Source organism: Lynx rufus, unplaced genomic scaffold (genome assembly GCF_022079265.1).
Source record: "Lynx rufus isolate CCGP_SWC_20201006 ecotype Redwood Valley unplaced genomic scaffold, mLynRuf1.p SCAF_3, whole genome shotgun sequence".
Lineage (NCBI taxonomy): Eukaryota > Metazoa > Chordata > Mammalia > Carnivora > Felidae > Lynx > Lynx rufus.
In genome coordinates, this window is record NW_025814845.1 from 8,534,228 (window position 1) to 8,556,551 (window position 22,324).

Here is a 22,324-nt window from a genome sequence, read left to right on the forward strand (position 1 = left end):
CAGGCAAGCACACCCGTCACCTTAAGTGAATCTTCCCTGATTTGTGTTCTTGTGTTTCTTATTTTGTGACATTTTTCTAGGCTGAATTCAGATGCTAACACAGCATTGTATGTGGTAACTTGGTTTTTATTTTTGGCATATTTAAATATTAATGAAATCATAATGTAACTTTCCATTCTTTGACCAAAACTTTAATGAACTTCTGTTAGAGGCCAGGAAGTTTTCTAGAGACATTTGGGATGCAAAATGAAGAAAGCAAAGATCATTCTGTAGCGGAACTTCGTGGAACTGGCAGGGAGAGAGACAGACAGACCATAAATAACCCTTAAAATATTTTAAAGGTAATAAGTGCTATAGAAACAGCAATAAGAAAGAAGGCTCGGGAACTGTTATTTGGGCACCAAATCATGAAGGGCTCTGTAGACCATCAAAGGGCCTCTGGGTTTTTGTCTGAAATGGAGAGCAGTTGAAGGATTATGCAGAGGAAAGATGTGATGTGAATTAGGTTTTTTTTTTTTTTTTTTTTAATTAAAAAAAATTTTTTTTTCAACGTTTATTTATTTTTGGGACAGAGAGAGACAGAGCATGAACGGGGGAGGGGCAGAGAGAGAGGGAGACACAGAATCAGAAACAGGCTCCAGGCTCTGAGCCATCAGCCCAGAGCCCGACGCGGGGCTCGAACTCCCGGACCGCGAGATCGTGACCTGGCTGAAGTCGGACGCTTAACCGACTGCACCACCCAGGCGCCCCGTGAATTAGGTTTTAAAAGATTCACTTCATAGGTGCCCAGCTGGCTCAGTCAATAGAGCATGTGCCTCTTTTTTTAAATTTTATTTTATTTTTAATATTTATTTATTTTTGAGACAATGCGAGAGACAGAGTGCAATCAGCGGAGGGATGGACAGAGGGAGACACAGAATCTGAAGTGGGCTCCAGGCTCTGAGCTGTCAGCCCAGAGCCCGACGCGGGGCTCAAACTCACAAACCGTGAGATCGTGACCTGAGCTGAAGTTGGACGCGTAATCAACGGGAGCCACTCAGACGCCCCTAGAGCATGTGCCTCTTGATCTTGGGGTTGTAAGTTTGTGCCCCACATTGGGTGTAGAGATTACTTAAAAGAATAAAATAAGATGAAATAAATAGAAGACTCTGGCTGACATTTTGAGAATAAATGGAATTCAACGTTAACTTCCTTAAAGAGGATTTTCCTAACCCACCTTAGTTTTTGTTCCATTATTCCCTTTGTTTCTTTTCTTGGTAGTGTATCATTTGTAATATTTTTATTTATTTGATAACTAATTCTGTCAATCTGCTACCCTGGAATGAGTGCTTCATAGGAGCAGAATTCATGTCCATTTTGTATGATACACAGTAAGTGGGGATGTAATGTACATCTAATTAACAAATAATCTCTAACATCTGTAACTTGAGGTTGTATTCTCAGGAATAATTATTAAATGTGTGGCAAAGTCTCTTTTACATTTTTAAAAATATTTATTTATTTTTGAGGGAAAGAGACAATGTGCGAGCACGGGAGGGACAGAGAGAGGGGGACAGAAACATGCTCTACATGGACAGCAGTGAGTCCAATGTGGGGCTTGAACTCCCCAACCTTGAGATCACGACCTGAGCTGAAGTCCGATGCTTAACTGACTGAATCACCCAGGTGCCCCCCCCATTTTTTTTTTTTTTAACATTTTAAAATCTGATTTGGTCCGATAATCTGTATAAGCATTCGAAAATGGCATTGATTGATATGGCTTCCTCACATTGTTGCTGATAATTGAGCAACTTAAATTGCTTAATATGTGTTCCTCAAATTAATTTCAACTTCTGCCTTTCTATAGTCACTGATTCCAGTGGGTGGCGTTGCTCTTGGCAAGGGCTCTCTCTAAAATTGTAAAGGTGAGCAATTCCTTTCCATCAGCTACCATGCTTAGCATTCTTGTAATATTTGTGTTTTCAGATTTTGTCTTCTATCGAAGGTGATTTTTTTACTTGCCTTTTTGGGACTCGAAATAAAGTGTTGGAATACAGTTCCCCAGGAATATCTCACATGTCTGCTCAGCGTGGATTCTCTGAATGAAGGTATTTGCATCCACATTAAGAATGTTTGTCGGGGCGCCTGGGTGGCGCAGTCGGTTAAGCGTCCGACTTCAGCCAGGTCACGATCTCGCGGTCCGTGAGTTCGAGCCCCGCGTCGGGCTCTGGGCTGATGGCTCAGAGCCTGGACCCTGCTTCCGATTCTGTATCTCCCTCTCTCTCTGCCCCTCCCCCGTTCATGCTCTGTCTCTCTCTGTCCCAAAAATAAATAAAAAAACGTTGAAAAAAAATTAAAAAAAAAAAGAATGTTTGTAAAGGGAGACAGTTGAGGATCATGAAGCTAGAGACATACCAGGGAAGTAAAGATAAAACCTTCTTTCCCTCCCCTGAGTTGTTTGCTTGCATTCCAGAGTAATGGATAATCTCCCTGGAGACGAGGATGGGAAGATATACCAGCAACCCCACAAAACCCTAGAGTCTAATGTCATGCAACCCACTGCATGATGGAGAGGTGACATCTGATCCTTACCATGTCACGCTGCGGGAGTTGGGGTATGGGGAGCTAACAAACAAAACTGATGTGTCTGCTTCTTTTTTTTTGGCTGTGAGTAATAAATTGTTTCTGACTCAAAGATCGTGTGTCTTTTTGTCGGTATATGACACTCTGCCGAATCCCTTTGTGCAAGGCACACATTCAAGGTTTCGGGGATTAGGATCTGGACATCTGTTGGGTGGTGAAGGGGGGACTCAGCCTATCACAGTCCACTCTTACCAAAGACTCATACGCATCTTGCATGAGAAAGATACTCACCCATCTTGAATGTGACCAGAAGTCTCAGCCCATTACATCAACTCAAGTCCAAAACCTCGTCTAAGTCTCACTGGCTCAAAGGCTCAAGTCTTCCACCTAAATCACCTAGGTTAGGTGTGGGTACAGTATCTGGGTATAATCTATCCTGAGGCAAAATCTTGCATCGGTGACCTATCTGTGAGCTGTGAAATTAGAAACCAGTTCTGTGCTTCAAAATACCCAGACTGTTCTAGGGTAATAGTCACAACCCATTCCCATTCAAAAAGGGAGAAAAACATTAAATTCTGGTTCCTTTTTGTAACAGTTCCCTCCTTTTTATCTCTTTTACATTTTACTAAAAGCCACAAAAAAACCCAGGACATACCTCCAATACTTGGCTTGGAAATCTCACATAAAATCCAAGTTCGTTGCTCTCAAGTCCTGTTTTCTATATAATTATAGGACATAATCCATCCTAAACTTCCCCTTTCTATCATTCTATAACAGAACCCCAAAAAACCCAAAAACTGCTGGTGAGGTGCTTCTGAGCCCTCACAGCAGTGCTTTTAACATTCAATTATGCTACAGTTTGTTTACAACGACTTAGGTATTCTTTTTTTTCTTTTTCCTTTTTAAGTAGGCTTCACGTCCAGCAGGGAGCCCAACATGGGGCTTGAACTCATGACTCTGAGATCAGGACCTGAACTGAGATTCAGAGTAGGATGCTTGGGGCGCCTGGGTGGCTCAGTCGGTTGAGCATCCGACTTCAGCTCAGGTCATGATCTCAGGGTCCATGGGTGTGAGCCCCGTGCGTCAGGCTCTGTGCTGGCAGCTCAGAGCCCGGAGCCTGCTTCGGATTCTGGGTCTCCCTCTCTCTCTCTGCCCCTCCCCCACTCACGCTCTATCAAAAAATGAATAAATGTTAAAAAAAATTAAAAAAAAAAGAGTAGGATGCTTAGCCTACTGAGCCACCAAGGCACCCCAATGATACAGGTATTCTTTAAGACCATACAGGTTTGGGGTGCCTGGATGGCTCCGTTGATTTCAGCTCCCGTCATGATCTCGTGGGCCTACACGCTGACAGCATGGAGCCTGTTTGGGATCCTCTCTCCTTCTCTCTGCCTGTCTCCCAGTCACTCTCTCTCTCTTTCAAAATAAATAAATAAACTTAAAAAAAAGGATGATATAGGTTTTCTCTACCATACTCTTCATTCCTGAGACCTCAGAGACCTGAGTCTTTGACACCCGTATTTCTACTAACAATCTGTTTTAAGGCAATGTAGATTTCTTCTACTGTGTTCCCCCAAATGGTTTCAGCCTCGGTGCAGTTGCAAACCACTTCCATATTTTGAGTATTTGTTCCAGCAGACTTGCCAAAATTTGAAGCCAGAAAAATCTCATTGTTTTGATGACTGTAGCTATCTCATCTGTTCTCCAACTTCACCTCAGCTTTGGGGCACCTCCTTGCAGATTCTGGCCAAGATTAGCCAAGAGTAACTGTCCCTGGTGACATCCCAAGCTCAGTCTCGGAACTGAAGAAAACAGGGAAACAGAAAAGGGATACTTCCAGATCCTGCTCTAACAAGCTACCATAAACCTAGTGGCTTAAAACAACATGTATCTGTTTAGAAATGAGGTCAGAAGTCCAACGACAGTCTCCCAGGACTAAAGTCAAGATGTCAGCAGGGCTTGTTCCTTTTGGAGGCTCTAGGGAATAATCAATCTCTCCTTTTTTTTAAATTTTTTAATGTTTATTTTTGAGAGACAGAGACACAGACAGTGTGAGTGGGGGAGGGGCAGAGAGAGAGGGCGACACAATCTGAAGCAGGCTCCAGACCCCAAGCTGTCTGCACAGAGCCCAGTGCGGGGCTCGAACCCACAAACCGTGAGATCATGACCTGAGCCAAAGTCGGACACTCAACTGATTGAGCCAATCAGGTGCCCCCCCATTTTTTTTAAATATTTACTTTTGCAAGAGAGAGAGTGAGAGGAAAAGGGGCAGAGAGAGAGAGAGAGAGAGAGAGAGAGAGGACAGAGGATCCGAAGCAGGCTCCACACTGACAGCAGTGAGCCAGATGTGGGGCTTGAACTCACGAACCGCGAGATCATGACCTGAGCCAAAGTTGGACGCTTAACTGACTGAGCCACCCAGGCGCCCCAGGAAGAATCTTTCTTTGCATTTTCAAGCTTCAAGAGTCTGCCTACATTCCCTGTCTCATGGCCCCATCCTGCAGCATAGCACCCCCAAGTATCTCTCTGCTTCCATCATTACATTGCCTTCTCTGTGTCTCTGATCCACCTGCCTCCCTTTTATAAGGGAGACAGAGCGGGGACTGGACTCAGGCCCCCTCAACCCTAACCCAAAACCCAGCATTCCTTGGCAGCTGGAACTCTAGGCCTCTTGAGTAGCGTTATCTTGCAGGAATGCAAATACAGCATGCTTACCTAAAGGAGGGACTTCATCATGTAGACTGGCAGAGAGCTAACCAAACCAGTCTTCGCCAAGGTGGACCCCAGTGCTGACCTTTCACCGACTTTCTCCCTCATTATAATACTAAAAATCCTGCGGGGGCGGGGGAGGGAGGGAGGGTGGAGATTGATCATGCTATTGAGACATGCCATACATGCTTGCCCCACTTCCTATTATCTCTTCCCACCCATTCACGCTTAGGTCACTCCTTTCCCTCCTCAGTCTCTTTAAAAACATTCCCTGGCCTTTGTTCCTGTTGGACGCCCATCAATTTCTATTTCTTAGGGAAGCCAAGGACTGGAGCTGGTGATATAAGGACCCTTAAAAAGACATTGGACCGTCCAGACAATCCATTATAATCTTTCCATCTCAAGATCCTTAACTTAATCACTTTTGCAAAGTCCCTCCAACTGCGTAAGGTAATGTATTCACAGTTTCCTGGGGATTAGGATATTGTGGAGCCGTTACTCTGGCCTGCCACAACAGAAAATAAAAACAAGAAGCAAATAAGATGATAAGCATTCAAAACATTCATTGAGAGAACATTATGAAACACACTGTGCTAAGACCTTTAAAAGCCTCATTTCTCTTCATCCTTTAGCAACCAAGAATGCCAGCCAACAAAAGAGACATTTTTAATAAGGAAGTCCAGAATTACTGAAAACTCTTAAAGTTCAAGGAAACAAAGTACAAATTAGTACTGAGTTCGAGGTTTTTGTGTGACCCTAGCTTTCCTGTCAAGTCTCAGGCTACACTCTATTTATCAATAAAACTAGCTTTTGATCTTTTTCCAGAAAAAGTCCCATGCTTTCCCATTATTCTGCCTTTGCTTGAGCAATTGGTACCATCTGAAATCTCTTTCCTCCAACTCTGGATGTCAGCATTCTATTCCTTTTTCTAGAACTTCCTATAAGGGGCATAATAAATTATATATATATTTTTTCCTGTAGCTTCTTTCACTCAGTGTGAACACTTTTAGATGCTTCAGTGTATCAGTAGTGTATGCCTTTGCATTGCTGAGGGGTATTCCATTGTATGACTAGATCACAATTTGTTTATTCTTTTCTTGTTGGACATTTACATTGTTTAGTTTGGGGGTTTTATGGACTAAGCTCAATGAACATTTCACGTGTAAATCTTCAGATAGACATGTGTTCATCTTTTTCTTGGTAAATATCTTCTTTGGTGAGGTATCTGTTCAATTATTTTGCCGATTTAAAAATTTGTGTTGCGTTTCTTGTTGTTTCTGAGTTGTTGAGTTCCTTCTATTTTCTAGACACAAGCTTTAAATCAGTAATCAGCATTCACATTATTATGACCTGTGAATATCATTCACAGTTAAACTTACAGTATTCTATGATTGTTTCCTTTCTTGTAAACTTCTTGCTCACCCCAGAGGTAATAACTATCTCTCCTCAACCCCTAGCCAAGCTTATTTGTTTATGTACTTGGTATTCTATTTAGTTTCCATGTTTTGTGCTCTGGGAAGGATGTTTCTAAGGAAAGAAAAAGAAAAAGAAAGAAAGAAAGAAAAAGAAAGAAAGAAAGAAAGAGAAAGAAAGAAAGAAAGAAAGAAAGAGGAAGAAATAAAGGAGGAAGGGAGGGAGGGAGGAGGGAAGGAGGGAGGGAAGGAAGGAAAGAAAGGAAGGGAAAGAAAGATATCAAACACATCACCTAAAATACAGACTGATACTTAAAAAAATTTTTTTTTACTGTTTATTTTTGAGAGAGAGAGAGAGAGAGAGAGAGAGAGCACAAGCAGGGGAGGAGCAGAGAGAGAGGGAGACACAGAATCCCAAGCAGGCTTGAATTCACTCACAAGCTGTGAGATCATGACCTGAGCCAAAGTCAGAGCCTTAACCCACTGAGCCACCAAGGCGCCCCCAGACTGACACTTTTGAATGCGTTGAGAGATTCATGCGTCTTGCAGAGAATTTGACCATAATCATATGGTCCTATGTGTCACATATCCTATGTGTCCATAGGATACCAAGCACACAAACAAAGAAGTGTGGGTGGTGGGTGAAGAAAGGGGGAAGGGAGGAGGATAACAGAGATTAATTCTTTCCTCTAGGATAAGGAGAAAGTTCACAAAAAAGGAAACAGAATCATAGAATACCACAAGCTCAGCCATGAATAATACTCACAGGTCATAATAACGTAGATGCTGATTACTGATTTCAAGCTTGAGATAAAACACTTGGGATGATGAAAGGCACAGAAAGATGCCTTCTGAGGATGTGTGAGGTTAAAATTAAAATTTCCTTTTCCATCCTAGGAAGTCAAAGAATAATATCCAAGATAGAAACATCAAGAAACAGCAGATAGCCATGTTATTTGGAAACGCAGAAGTAAGTAAAAGTTTTTTTTGAAATAATTAAAAATGCTCATTTCTGGAAAGTGAACTGAGTCAGGGAGGACTGGACAGGAGAATGTGGGTTTTGGTTATAAACTTTACAAGTGAAAAAGAGAGTCAGGGCGCCTGGGTGGTTTAGTCGGTTAAGCATCTGACTTCAGCTCAGGTCATGATCTCACGGTTTTGAGTTTGAGCCCCAAATTGAGTGAGCTCGAGCCCCGTTTTGGGTGAGTCCCACTTCCCTCTCTCTCTGCCTCTGACCCACTTGTGCCCTCTCTCTCAAACAAAACAAAGCAAAAAACTTAAAAAATAATAAATAAAAAAGGTAGATGGGACACCTCGATGCCTCAGTCAGTTGAGTGTCCGACTTCAGCTCAGGTCATGATCTCCAGGTTTGTGTGTTTGGTTTGTGAGTTCTAGCCCCGCATCTGGCTCTCTGCTGTCAGCAGGGAGCCCCGCTTCTGTCCTGTCTCCCATTCTCTCTGCACCTCCCCCACTTACACTCTCTCAAAAATAAATACACGTTTAACAAAATAAATAAAAAAGAGAGAAAGAGTCACATAAAATGTTATAGAACCGCCAACCCCACCGCTCGCCAGCTCCCCATGTTTACCAGATGCTTGCTGTGGGCACTCCGTTCACAGCTATCATTACTGTGAGAATCGAGGATTAGGGCCCCCAGAATTCCAAGTGCAATTCTGGCAATCCTGGCTCTCTGAATTGCCTACCTCTGGGAGTTTGCATTTATCTGGAAGGGAGATTATAACCTCCCACAAGTTCCTTAACTTCCCGGCGTTTCCTCATCTCTAAAATGGGGATGAAAATAAATACAAAAATAAATAAATAAGTAAGTAAATAAATAAATAAATAAAATGGAGATAATAAACCCAGCTGGGAGGGATGTTGTGAAAAGTAATTGAAAACTATGCTTATAGAGTGCTTGGCACATAATAGCAGCTCAACAAACATTAGTGTTTGTGGTTATTACTTCCTGAAAACAAAACCCACTCACCACTGACCAGTGGAAAAGAGGGCTTCTATCAAAGGTGTCAGAGTTTGGGACCAGAAATATCTTTCTTTCAATGACTAAACTTCCCAGGCCTATTCCCCAACCTTGTTTCTTTGGGAGCTCTTTCTTCCTGGCCAATATTAGCCCAGAGCCTGTTTTTCTGTTTGTTTGTTGTTTGTCAGACTGGCGGTTGCCAGGACGGGGGTGGGGGCGGGATGGGCACAACAAGGTAAAAAGGATTAAGGGGCTCCTAAATTAAAGAAGTCAGGAAGATGAAAAGTATAGCCTGGGGAATGTAGTCAATAGTATTATAATAACCTGTGATGACAGATGTTGACTACATGTGTGGTGAGCATGCAGTAATGTACAGAATTGTCCTACACCTGAAACTGTATGCTAATTACACTTCAATTAAAAACAAAACAAAAGATGGGGCGCCTGGGTGGCTCAGTCGGTTGAGCTTCCGACTTCGGCTCAGGTCACGATCTCACCGCTTGTGAGTTCGAGCCCCGCGTCGGGCTCTGTGCTGACAGCTCAGAGCCTGGGGCCTGCTTCTGCTTCTGTGTCTCCCTCTCTCTCTGCCCCTAACCCACTCGCATTCTGTCTCTGTCTCTGTCAAAAATAAATAAACATTAAAAAACAAACAAACAAAAGAGCAGAAGAACAAAAGGGGCGTCTGGCTGGCTCAGTCCGTAGAGCAGAGCACGCTACTCTTGATCTCAGGGTTGGGAGCCCAAGCCCCCACCTTGAGCGTAGAGATTACTTAAAAATAAAATCTTTAAAAAGAGAAGAAGGAGAAGGGGGAGGGGGAGGGGAGGGGGAGGGGAGGGGGAGGAGATCAGCCAAGAGCCAGAGTCCTGTTCCCGGTGAAGTCCTAACTCAGTCCTGGAACTGAAGCAGCTCGCAGGGGCGGAGAGGGAGGGGGTGGGGGTGGGGTGCGCGTCTGCGGAGCGCAGCTGGAGGGAGCCGGCTTCGTGCAGGGGAGAGGAGCGAGTCCAGAAGACAGAGCCGGAGGGACAAAGTCCGGGGGATGGCAGCCCTGGGGCGCGCGTCCTCGCTGCTGTCGCTGCTGCCGCTGCTGCTGGTGCCCGCTGCGGGCGCAGGGGGCGCGCGGTGGCGCGGGGAGGGCACCAGCCCGCACCTACGGAGCATCTTTCTGGGCCGCTGCGCGGAGTACAGCTCCCTGCTGAGCCCGGAGCTGCGGTGAGCGAGGCGGGGGCGGCGGGAGGTCTGGAGGTGAGGAGGGCGTGGGGAGGCTGAAGGTCGGGGCCTGGGGGGAAGGGGAGGATCTTGACCCGAGAGGGGTGGGGGAAAGTGGGGGTTCTAGAGGTGCGGGGAGCCAAATGTGGAGAGTGGGGAGTCTAGCGGTGTGCGTGTGTGTGTGTGTGTGTGTGTGTGTGTGTGTGAAGCAGGCTGTGGGTGGTCGGCCTAGAGGTGAGGCTTAGGTAGAGGGGAGTTTGGATGACAGACAGCAAGTGCTCAGCCAGAGGGGTCAGACCCGGGAAGAGGGCCTTCCGCTGGAATTGGTGAGTCCGGGGACTTGGGCAATTCATTATCAGATCCCCTAAGGTAGAGGACTTTCTAAGTTGAGTCTCTCTTGCCCGCACGGTGCTTCGTACTAATCTTTATACCTTCTTTGGACCTACTTTTGCTGTTTTCATAATGTTCTTTTCTTGTGCCAGATTTTTTTTTTTTTTTTTTTTTTGGTGACAAGGTTCAGACAAATAAAAACAGCAGAGAATCGTGTAGGGAACCCACCCATGATAGCCACTGCCCACCACGAGACATACAAAGTTACAAATGCCTTGGGGAATGTTTTTGAAAAGCTAGAACGGACTTCAAGAGTGGTGGCTGTCGCTGGAGGGCATCCTTTCTGCTTTAGTGTCACCTAATGCAAAGGGTGACGGCTTGGGCGTGTCAGCCGATAGATCAGCCCAAATCCCTTGGCTTGAGCGAATGTTTTCTTGAGCGAATGTTTTTTATTACTTTCAGCGAGGAAGGAGACAGGGAGATAGTTCTCAAAGCACTGTCTCCTCTAACACAAACTTCAGAGCTGCTTATACTGCCAGCCGCACCATTTTGTCCAGTTATTCTTGCAAATAGGTAGCTGGTCACAGGAACTTGGTAAACTTTGTAATCTTTCCAGCGTGGCTTACAAGGGGTTAGCTTAACTACAATTTCCCAGGAACATTTATGATCTGTGTTCCCAGGCATCTACTCTCTCTCTCTCTCTCTCTTTTAAAAAATTTCTTTAAGTTTATTTATTTATTTTGAGAGAAAGGGAGAGAGAGAGTAGAGAGTAGAGGGTGCACGCGCACGCGTGCGCGCGCACACACACACACACACACACACACACACACACACGTGGGGGAGGGGCAGAGAGGAGAGAGAATCCCAAGCAGCCTCCCAACCATCAGTGCAGAGTCTGATGTGGGGCTCCAACTCACGAACCATGAGATTGAACCATGAGATCGTGACCTGAGCTGAGATCAAGAGTCAGACACTTAACCGACTGCACCACCCAGGTACCCAAGGAATCTACTCTCCCGAGTAACTTTGGAGGGTTCCCAGGAACAGTGAGGTCCTCAAGGACTTGTGAAGCTGAAAACAAATATGCTGGAGAAACAAGATAGTTATTTTCTCACTCATGAGACATTAGGTCCCTGATGTGACCTTATTCCTAAATAACGTTAGCAGTGGGTGTAACAGCTTTTCTCAACACTCAGAGCCCATGCCTGGTTTTATAAGGTCTTGTCCACCAGCCTGATCTCACCTGGCCCCTGACACAATGGACCTTAGGTCTACATGGAGAGGCACCTCAAATTGGGGGCCTGCATTGGCTTATTGGAATTGTCATCCTCCAGCACAGTGCTTTTTCTGCTGGTCTCTGGGAGCCTGAGACAAGACTTAGGTTCCTTAGCTCTGAAACATGTGTGTAGTTCCTTCTGAGACCACTTTCACGGTCAGATTCCTAAATCCGTCATGGGTTTGTCTTCTCCTCTTCTGAGCTGGGGTTAATGCATGAGACATGACAGTTTGCTGCCTTTCTTGTGCCTAGTTCTGCAGAGTTAATAAATGGCAAAATTGCTTGTAAAGCTGTTGAACTTTGAGAGAAACGACAGTATTTCACATCACTTCATGATGTCGTTGGTTTTTTTTTTTTCTTTTCTTTTCTTTTTTAACTTGTAATTCTGTACAGGGACAAGAACTGCACAGCTATCTGGGAAGCCTTTAAAGTGGTTCTGGACAAGGATCCCTGTTCTGTATTTCCCTCGGACTATGACCTTTTTATTAGCCTCTCCAGACACTCCATTCCCAGGGACAAGGTAAAATGTTCTTCTCTGTCTCTACAGAGATAGATAGTGCCTGGGCCAGTATCTGTGACCCTGTGGGACCCTGTTTCAGTATCACCAAAAAATCAAGCAACAAACTCACCTGAGCTCTCTGATGGGAAGGCATCTTCACTGGTAATCCTGGGTCTCCTGCCTGTCTGGGCAGAAGGGACTTTCCTAGGTCAACAAGTCTGTGCAGGAATCACCACATTAGGACGTTGCCACACCTTCTTCCTGGGCCTCTGCCCCGAGCCAATTCTGAATAACCTGTGTCCCAACTGGCCCCATTTGGTCTGAACTTTGAGGGACTCAGAAAGGCTTTAACCTCAATATCTTCCCAGAAGACTGATCCCTCCTTTTATTATTATTATTATCATTATCATTATCATTATTATTTTAATGTTTATTTATTTTTGAGAGAGAAGGAGAGACAGAGTGTGAGCAGGGGAGGGGCAGAAAGAGAGGGAGACACAGAATCCAAAGCAGGTTCCAGGCTCTGAGCTGTCAGCACAGAGCCTGACACAGGGCTCAAACTCACAAACTGTGAGACTGTGACCTGAGTCGAAGTCAGATGCTTCACCAACTGAGCCACCCAGGTGCCCCCTGATCCCTCATTTTAAGGAACCTTAAGATTCTATCTGTTCAGTACCATTAAGAAAACCACATGTCTATGTTCTGAGTTATTCTTTTTTTTTTATGTTTTGAGTTCTAATAAAATCAAAATAAATGAGAAAATCTACATAAAATGCTTGCTTAGAACAATACCTTGAGTTTAAAGAAAGATACCTTTATTGTTTCTCTGACAACATAATTCTTAACCTGATTTTTCATTGTAAAATCAGGTAACAATAATGTTTACCAATGAGAGAATCTTAACATCATTTCTGATAGAGCTGGAAGGTTCAGTGATATAATAGATTGAAAATAGGTTGCATTTTGCACCTTGCCAGCTCCCTGCCAGTAAAAAGAGGAACGCTGAATTTTGTTCTTTCTTTGGTGCTAGCTGATGAACTCAGGAAATAGTTCCCAACTTACTTCCACCTGCTGAACATTGTGCTAAGGCAACAAGTGGACAAAGTGCAACAGAGAACAAAACAGCCCCTCCCCCAGGAACCTTCCAGTCTGGGCATAGACCAAGTGGACTACTAAGGATCTAATGAGATTATGAGCGGGATATCGTTACTTGTATTACTGTTGTGTGAAAACACCGTAGCTTGACGGTGGAAACTGTAAAACATAATATAAAAGTCACATATTTCTGAGGCACTTTATGCTCTGGGAAGTGCTTTTTTGTGGTTACATATTATCCTGAACACAGCTGTGGTAGAAGAGAAAAGGCCCATGCTCCCCATTTTCCAGATGTTGAAACCGAGGCACAGGGAGATTACATGCTTTGCTCAAGATCACACATCTAGTGTATGAACAGACTCAGGATTCAAACCCAGGTCCTTTGATCTTTTTTTAAATCCAGAAATGTTTATATGAACGCTGCTGGGAAAGTATTTTGTTAATGTTTGCCTGATACCCTAGGAATAAGGGGAGTAAATATCGGGATACTCTCTGAATGGGTAAACAGAGACAAAAAGAAAGTTCAGTTGTCAGGCAAGCTGGAGTTGAATGAGCAATGGACTGCCTGACGTGTCTGAAAAAAATCTGCCTTGATTTTATTTTATATGGTAATCTTGTGTTTGCTTTTTCCTTAGTCCCTGTTCTGGGAAAACAACCACCTCCTTGTCACTAGCTATGCGGAGAATGCCCGTCGCTTTATGCCTCTGTGTGATGTTCTGTATGGCAGGATTGGAGATTTTCTGAGCTGGTGTCGACAGGAAAATGCCTCCGGTAAGACTCCTGCACAAACCACAAGAAAAGTATGAGCTCCGGGGGCCTGGCTGGCTCAGTTGTTGGAGCATGCAGCTCTTGATTTCGGGGTCGGGTTTGTGAGTTCGAGCCCCCGTGTTGGGTGTAGGATTACTTAAAAAAATAAAATCTGTTTTTTAAATGTTTATTTATTTTTGAGAGAGAGAGACAGAGCGTGAGTGGGAGAGGGACAGAGAGAGAGGGAGACACAGAATCCGAAGCAGGCTCTGAGCTGTCAGCACAGAGCCCGACGTGGGGCTCGAACTCACGAAGCAGCGTGAGATCATGACCTGCGCTGAAGTCGATGCCTAATTGACTGGGCCACCCAGGCGCCCCATAAAATCTTAAAAATAAAACAAAAGTAAGAGCTCTCATTTAAGTAGACATTGTGCATTTGTGCTAAATGCTTTCATATGCATTTGTCTCATTTGATTCCCCCCAAATCCTCTGAGGTAGGTGGTAATAATAATTAATAATAACAATAATAGGTAGAAAGCACTTATCTTTTGCTGGGTACTCTCTAAGTACTTTACATATACAGTATTAACTAATTTAATCTCTGCACCAGCCCCAAGAGATAGGTCTTCTCCTAATTCCTGTTTCGATAAATGAGGACCCTGAGGCCCAGCAAGGTTAAGAAACCTGCTGAGGAGTGAACAGCCAGGAAGCAGCAGAGGCAGACAGTCTGACTCCAGAACACACGCTCCCAATCCTGCACAACTTGGCCTCACCACCCTCACTTTCCAGAAAGGGAAACGGACGCTTAGGGAGGTTAAATCACTGGAAGAAGCAGCGCCAGGAGTTAATTCTCTCCTGATGGATTCTGAAGCCTGTGCTCTTAAATGCCACGCCAAGTGCCGGCAGACATTTGGAGACTGAAATCACAGTGAAAGTCACAAGGGCTGGCCTGGTGGGAATGAAAACTCTCCTCATGCATTTTATCTCCCAGATCCTTCTGGGAACTGGAGATAACAGAGCCCCCATCCTCGGGGCGCTTATAGCCTTGTGCGGGACGTTCCCTTCTGTGCTGTGCTCTGACGCAGGAAAAGCCAGGTCCTAAGCAGTAGCACAGACACCAGCCTAGACCAGGGTATCCGTGAAGCTTCCCAGCAGTTCTTGGTTCTCAGTGAGTCTCGAAGGGTGAGCAGGAAAGGTGGAGGCGGGAGGGGGGTGCTCCCTTGAGAAAACTGGAGATTCCTCCTCCCTGGGTATTGGAGTCACGTTCAAAGGTAGCCTAAGCGCAGTTCTGTGTATTCTCCTCCAGTCATCCATTCATCCAACCCAGAGCCATAGAGAGCCTACTCTGTGCCAAGCCCTCCTCTTCTAGGCACTGGGAACACAGCAGAGGATAAAACAGGCAAATCATACCCCATCCTTACACTATAGACGGGAGATAAAACAATACACAGGCAAGTAAAATAATCTGTGGAAGGGTGTCTGGCGTATTTAAGGAACAGCAAGAACGACAGTGACTAAAGAGAAAAGTACAGGCTGTGAGGCTAGAGGAATAAAGGAAGGCCAGACAGCATGGGACCTGTGAGGACTCTGGCTTTCACGGGTGGGGAGATGGAAAATTGCAGGGCTCAGATCAATGCACACGGTCATTTGTTCAATGGACAGTGACCAGGAAGTCTGTGGTTATCCTGCAGCAGGGTGGGGAGAATGGGGAAGGGGTGTGAGAGAAAGAACGTGAAGGAAAGGAGAGTACGGTATAATCACAAACAAATGTTTGGTCTTTGTCCCCATTTCCTGGCACACAGCTTCTAAAGCCCTGGGAATCCGAGGAGAGAGAAGAGTGTCTTTTGTGGGGTAATGAGATGACTGGTGGCTGGGGGCCCCTAAAGAGCTTCACATGGGGGTTGGTTACCAGGAAGACCAAGGAAAGCCTGATTAGAGCCTGTGAGCTCTCAGCCCCGTCTCTGTCCTCCAGGATGGAAAGAGGGGCTGGCGGTTGAGTTAACCGCCAAACTGGCGATTTAATCAGTTGTGTCTGCGTAATGAAATCTCATAAAACCCTTGTGTAGTGGGGTTCAGAGGGTTTCTGAGTTGGTGAACGCAGATGCTGGGGGGGTGGTGGGCCTGGAGGGGGCGTGGGAGCTCCCCATACTTCCCCTCGGAAGCACATATGTTGCCCTGTTTGGTTCTCTCTAGGACAACTTGTCAGTGAGTACCTTCTCCTTTTTCATAGAGTAAATGGTGGACATGATCCCATTATATGGCTGCTGAATTCTGTCATTAAAATTTTATTTATTTTTTTTTTTTTCCAACGTTTATTTATTTTTGGGACAGAGAGAGACAGAGCATGAACGGGGGAGGGGCAGAGAGAGAGGGAGACACAGAATCGGAAACAGGCTCCAGGCTCTGAGCCATCAGCCCAGAGCCCGACGCGGGGCTCGAACTCCCGGACCGCGAGATCGTGACCTGGCTGAAGTCGGACGCTTAACCGACTGCGCCACCCAGGCGCCCCAAAATTTTAAAGAATTAATACATTTTAACACTTTATGTATATATATATGCACAAAAATGTTTATTTGAATTTTGAAAGATTATGTAATATTATATTAGTAACATTTTAATTTTGAAGTTTATAGAATATTACTCTTTTTATGTTTTTTTAATTTTTAAAATTTTTAAAATTTACATCCAAGTTAGTTAGCATCTAGTGCAACAATGTTTTCAGGAGTAGGTTCCTTAGTGCCCCTTACCCATTTAGCCCCTCCCCCTCCCACCCCCCCTCCAGTAACCCTCTGTTTGTTCTCCATATTTAAGGGTCTCTTATGTTTTGTCCCCCTCCCTGTTTTTATATTATTTTTGCTTCCCTTCCCTTATGATCATCTGTTTTGTATCTTAAAGTCCTTATATGAGTGAAGTCATATATTTGTCTTTCTCTGACTGGCAAATTTTACTTAGCATAATACCCTCTAGTTCCATCCACGTAGTTGCAAATGGCAAGATTTCATTTCTGTTTGATTGCCGAGTAATACTCCATTGTACATATATACTACATCTTCTTTATCCATTCATCCATCCATCGATGGACATTTGGGCTCTTTCCATACTTTGGCTATTGTTGAAAGGGCTGCTATAAACATTGGGGTGCATGTGCCCCTTCAAAACAGCACACCTGTACCCCTTGGATGAATTACCTAATAGTGCAATTGCTGGGTCATAAGGAAGTTCTATTAATTTTTTGAGGAACCTCCATACTGTTTTCCAGAGTGGCTGCACCAGTTTGCATTCCCACCAGCAGTGCAAAAGAGATCCTCTCTCTCCGCATCCTTGCCAACATCTGTTGTTGCCTGAGTTGTTAATGTTTGCCATTCTGACAGGTGTAAGGTGGTATCTCATTGTGGTTTTGATTTGTACTTCCCTGATGATGAGTGATGTTGAGCATTTTTTCATGTGTTGGTTGGCCATCTGAATGTCTTCCTTGGAGAAGTGTCTATTCATGTCTTTTGCCCATTTCTTCACTGGATTCTTTGTTGTTTGGGTGTTGAGTTTGATAAGTTCTTTATAGATTTTGGATACTAACCCTTTATTTGATATATCGTTTGCAAGTATCTTCTCCCATTCCATTGGTTGCCTTTTAGTTTTGTTGATTGTTTCCTTCATTGTGCAGAAGCTTTTTATTTTGATGAGGTCCCAGTAGTTCCTTTTTGCTTTTGTTTCCTTTGCCTCTGGAGATGTGTTGAGTAAGAAGTTGCTGTGGCCAAGATCAAAGAGGTTTTTGCCTGCTTTCTCCTTGAGGATTTTGATGGCTTTCTGTCTTACATTGAAGTCTTTCATCCATTTTGAGTTTATTTTGTGTATGGTGTGAGAAAGTGGTCCAGGTTCATTCTTCTGCATGTTGCTGTCCAGTTTTCCCAGCACCACTTGCTGAAGAGACTGTCTTTATTCCATTGGATATTCTTTCCTGCTTTGTCAAAGATTAGTTGGCCATATGTTTGTGGGTCCATTTCTGGGTTCTCTGTTCTCTTCCATTGATCTGAGTGTCTGTTTTTGTGCCGACATGTTATATATTTTAAATTTTATAAAATATCTATTTTTTGGCCAAGGACTATCACTTTCTTGGTGTATTTTTGTTTTATTTATGTCCAAGACCAGGGCTAACTGGAGAAAGCACTTCTCCCAAGAAAGCCAAGTTTTTTTTTTAATTAAAAAAATTTTATTTGAGAGAGAGAAAGAGAGAGAGAGAGAGAGAGAGAGATAATCCTAAGCAGGCTCCTCACTCAGTGTAGAGCCTGATGTGGGGCTCGATCCCACAAACGTGGGATTATGACCTGATCCAAAATCAAGAGTCAGATGCTTAACGGACTGAGCCACCCAGGCACCCTGCAAAGAGTTTTTTTAAAAAATAATTTCACTCGAACTTCAGTAAAGAAATAACCCAGCTAACGTGCTGATGCTCAGTGGTCGGCAGCCTTACTCATTCACTAACTGCTTAGTTCTCTGCCTTCTTCACATTTGTGCTGAGCAAAATGACACCTGTCCTGCTGTCATGGATTGAGTGATCCCTCGCCACGTTCCTTGTGGATTGGGTGGGCAGAACTACCGTGAATGTCAAACTTGTAAACACAAGCTAAATAGATTTTGTGGAGCCAGCAAATATTTTAAATTAATTCTTCTTTGATACAATGTTTGGAATGAAACATGTTTGTCTGTTTTCCTCTTAGGGCTCGATTATCAGTCCTGCCCTATGTCAGAAGATTGTGAGAACAACCCTGTGGATTCTTACTGGAAAATGGCATCTATGCAGGTAAGCATGGGGAGGGCAGCTGAGAGGCTAAGCAGGTGTAGGCCTGCAAACATGAGACAGTGGGGTTCAGAGACTGGGCCCATCGGGTCATGACTTAACTTCTCTGAGCCTCTCTTCCCATCCATGTTTGGCCCAGTCTGATTCACTCTGCTCCGTAGAGGTGTGAGGACGTAGGAGCCCAAATACTTACTGCAACGCCTGGCACAGGGGACACATTCAGTGAGTGTTGGTATAGATGAGGATATTAACTAGTCACTATTACTACCACCACGCCGCGGCTGCCCTGGTATTTTAAATCAATGTGGTTTTGACTGCTATGTAAAATGGGGTGATCCTTGTTTTATGCGAACCCCTGGGACACCTGAGATCGAGATGTGGGGGTCAGAAATGTCCCCGAGACTGATATTAATGATAGAGGAGGTGATAGGTGACAGGTGAGCAGAGGGTAAACTGGAGACACGGAAATGGTCTTTTGTGGAAGGTCTATACAGCTACCAGTTCATGATAGTCTATTAACCGTTGGCTCTATTGACTAGGAGGCCAGTGGGCTTCAGGGTCCCATCACCTACAACCACCCACCCCCTTTCAGGGCTGTCCGTGTCCCTTTTTGTCCCATTCTGGATCCCCAGGTGTCCACTGGGTCCATTGTTAATCAGGGTGACTTTTGTTAGACCCTCTTCCACGTTGTGGTTTAGAGCAGGGCAATGGGCCTGCGCCAGGCAAAAGGCACTGTTAATGTCTGCACTCTCCTGCTGCGCCAGCGGGGGCACCCCACTTTTGCTCACTACCCATAGGCTTCGTTTCCAGTGGAGACTCCGCTCAGTGAGCATTGGGCTGCCAGCGCTCACGGAGGCTGTGGGTGCCTCATCGCCTGAATGTGGGGTTGGTTGTCACAGCAACTCAGGGGCAATGTCAACATTCTCGTAAAACAACAACAACAACAAACCATGTACTCTTTGCCGTGCACCGGCCCCACGTCAAAGAGTGTGCTCCAAACCAATCTCCTCTACCCTCTCCACCTCTGGAATGGGAGTCCAAGAATCATACCCACGTTTTAGGAGCCCTTGGAATGAGCTGGGTCGTGTATGCACAAGGAGAGGAGTTTAGCATAACGATGAGGAGAGGGTCTGAATTGTAGCAGAGAAGTATTCATTCAATAGATGTTAATAATTATTATTTAAAACTTTTTTTAATGTCTATTCAGTTTTGACCGAGAGTGAGCAGGGAGGAGCAGAGAGAAAGACACAAACTCTGAGGCAGGCTCCAGGCTCTGAGCTGTCAGCACAGAGCCCCATGTGGGACTCCAACCCATGAACCGTGAGATCATGACCTAAGGCGAAGTCAGTCAGAGGCTTAACCGATGGAGCCGTCCAGGTGCCCAATAATTATTATTTTAAATGATTTAATCTTTACAACAGTCCTATGAGGGAGGGATCCTTATGAGGCACAAAGGGATCAGGAAACTTAACCAGGCTTATTACAGAGCTCGTAAGTCGAGGAGTCATGGACTTACATCTGTTGCATCATATAGCTTCATTGTATCTGCATGCATTTTTTATTACCTTTTTTTCTTATCAATGTAGTAGCCGCTCAGGATTAAAAAATGACACATTAGGGCCGCTTGGATGGCTCAGTCGGTTAATTGTGCGACTCTTGGTTTTGGCTCAGGTCGCGATCTCCCAGCTCCTGGGTTCAAGTCCCAAGTTGGGCTCTGTGCTGACAGTGCAGAGCCTGCTTGGGATTCTCTCTCTCTGTCTCTGTCTCTCTGTCTCTCTCACACTCTCTTTTTCAAAAGTAAACAAATGAGCATGTTTTAAAAAAAGAAGAATATCTGGACGTTCTTTCTAGACTTATTCTTAAAAAGTTATTTTTAAAAATGACAAATTATAGAAAATATAGATAAGAAAAAATTCATCGTGTATAAGTAAAGGTGACCCCTTCAGCATAGTGGTCACCAGACTTTGGTATTTGTGGATTTAACCGTGACCATTAGCATTATTTTGAAGCAAGCTAAAACGTACACAGCGTGAAGTGCACTGTCGCTTTGCTGCCGCTGGCATTAGGTGTCACTTTGTCAGACAATAAGTCCAGCGTGGATATCTCATTGCCACCTGCCTTTCCGGCCCCCGCCTCACTAACGGAAACATTTTATCAGGGAAATCGCATGTTCCAGTACGATTCTTTTTCTTTCTTTCTTTCTTTCTTTCTTTCTTTCTTTCTTTCTTTCTTTCCTTCTTTCAAGATTTTATGTTTAAGTCATCTCTGTGCCCAACGTGGGGCTCGAACACACAACCCCAAGACCAACAGTTGTATTCTTTACAGACTGAGCCAGGCAGTAGTATTCTGAACTGGAGATTTGGGAACTTCTCTGGACTTATCCCTTCCTTGGGAATTTTGGGGGGCTGACTAATGTTTCCAGACTTTTGCCCGTTTATTTTGAGCATTGAGGGCTCATGCTCAGTCTACGTCATCCTGCATTTCATTTTATTTCTTTTTTTTTAATTTTTTTTTTTTCAACGTTTATTTATTTTTGGGACAGAGAGAGACAGAGCATGAACGGGGGAGGGGCAGAGAGAGAGGGAGACACAGCATCGGAAACAGGCTCCAGGCTCTGAGCCATCAGCCCAGAGCCCGACGCGGGGCTCGAACCCACGGACCGCGAGATCGTGACCTGGCTGAAGTCGGACGCTTAACCGACTGCGCCACCCAGGCGCCCCCTGCATTTCGTTTTAAATGTGAGCGCTTCTTACGCTTTTGCAAATCTCGTGTGGACTTGTAGTAACAGTTGGCTAATATTTCAGAAATGTGAGTACTTTGGGTTGCTTACCATCCTTTGTTGTTGCCTATTTTAGTTTGCTTACAGACAACACTGCCACACACACCTCTGTGCACAGTGCCTGTGGTGGCCCCTCGGGTTGTGTAGAGTTGTTTACAAAATATGTCTGGGCTCATCTTCCACACACATGGTTTGCATTTTCCTGCCTGTTCCAGTTCCTTGGGTGTGACTTGCGGTGGCCAAAGAGATGTGAGAGGGAGTGTGCGTGGTTTCCGGGCGGGCACCTTTAAGAACTGGTCTGTGATCTGCCACCGTCCCCTTCTCCCTTCCCTGACAATCAGCGACTTTACAGACACGGAGTCTTCATCGGCTTGGGTCCCAGAGCGAGGACTTATGGAGCAAAACTCCAGTCGACCTGTGATAAACGTGTAGTGTGAGCACGAAACAACTCTTTCTTGCTTAAAGCCACTGTGATTTTGACGTTGTTTGCAATGGCTGTGTAATTTAGTCTGTTTCAGCTGTTACGATGCTGGAATCACATTATTTCCTCAGTAGATTCCCAGACACGGAATCACTGAGTCTATGAGGTTTTGACATTTCAGAGCAATTTGCTTTACAAGATACACTAGTTGTATCCCTACCAGCTATATGGAATATCAAAATTGTTTTGAAATACCAAATTTGAGTAGATCCTTGCTAATACTGAGGATCGTTAGTTTTATTTTTTATCTTTTTACTTTTTTGAACGTTTATTTATTTTTGAGAGAGGGAAAGACAGAGCACGAACGGGGGAGGGCAGAGAGAGAGGGAGACACAGAATCTGAAGCAGCCTCCAGGCTCCGAGCTGTCAGCACAGAGCCCGACGAGGGCCTTGAACCCGTAAACTGCGAGATCATGACCTGAGCTGAAGTTGGACACCTAACCGACTGAGCCCCC

The 22,324-nt window shown here is 44.7% G+C and overlaps 1 protein-coding gene and 1 long non-coding RNA gene across 3 annotated transcripts in view; both read left to right on the forward strand.

Moving 5' to 3' along the window:
- The first annotated feature begins 1,624 nt into the window (after positions 1 to 1,624).
- Positions 1,625 to 2,674, forward strand: LOC124520523 (uncharacterized). Of its 2 annotated transcripts, XR_006964333.1 has the most exons (3): positions 1,625 to 1,665; positions 1,966 to 2,087; positions 2,453 to 2,674. It is a non-coding gene; the product is annotated as an uncharacterized LOC124520523 (long non-coding RNA). The 2 variants fall into 2 exon arrangements; XR_006964332.1 differs by lacking the exon at positions 1,625 to 1,665 and having other exon boundaries at positions 1,672 to 2,087.
- A 7,023-nt stretch (positions 2,675 to 9,697) lies between these two features.
- Positions 9,698 to 22,324, forward strand: part of BST1 (bone marrow stromal cell antigen 1) — a 30,619-nt gene continuing 17,992 nt past the window's right edge. Inside the window, exons 1-4 of the mRNA XM_047092374.1 lie at positions 9,698 to 9,870; positions 11,867 to 11,993; positions 13,703 to 13,838; positions 18,530 to 18,612. Of these exons, the coding sequence (XP_046948330.1) occupies positions 9,698 to 9,870; positions 11,867 to 11,993; positions 13,703 to 13,838; positions 18,530 to 18,612 (519 nt within the window). The remainder of the gene's footprint in view (positions 9,871 to 11,866; positions 11,994 to 13,702; positions 13,839 to 18,529; positions 18,613 to 22,324) is intronic.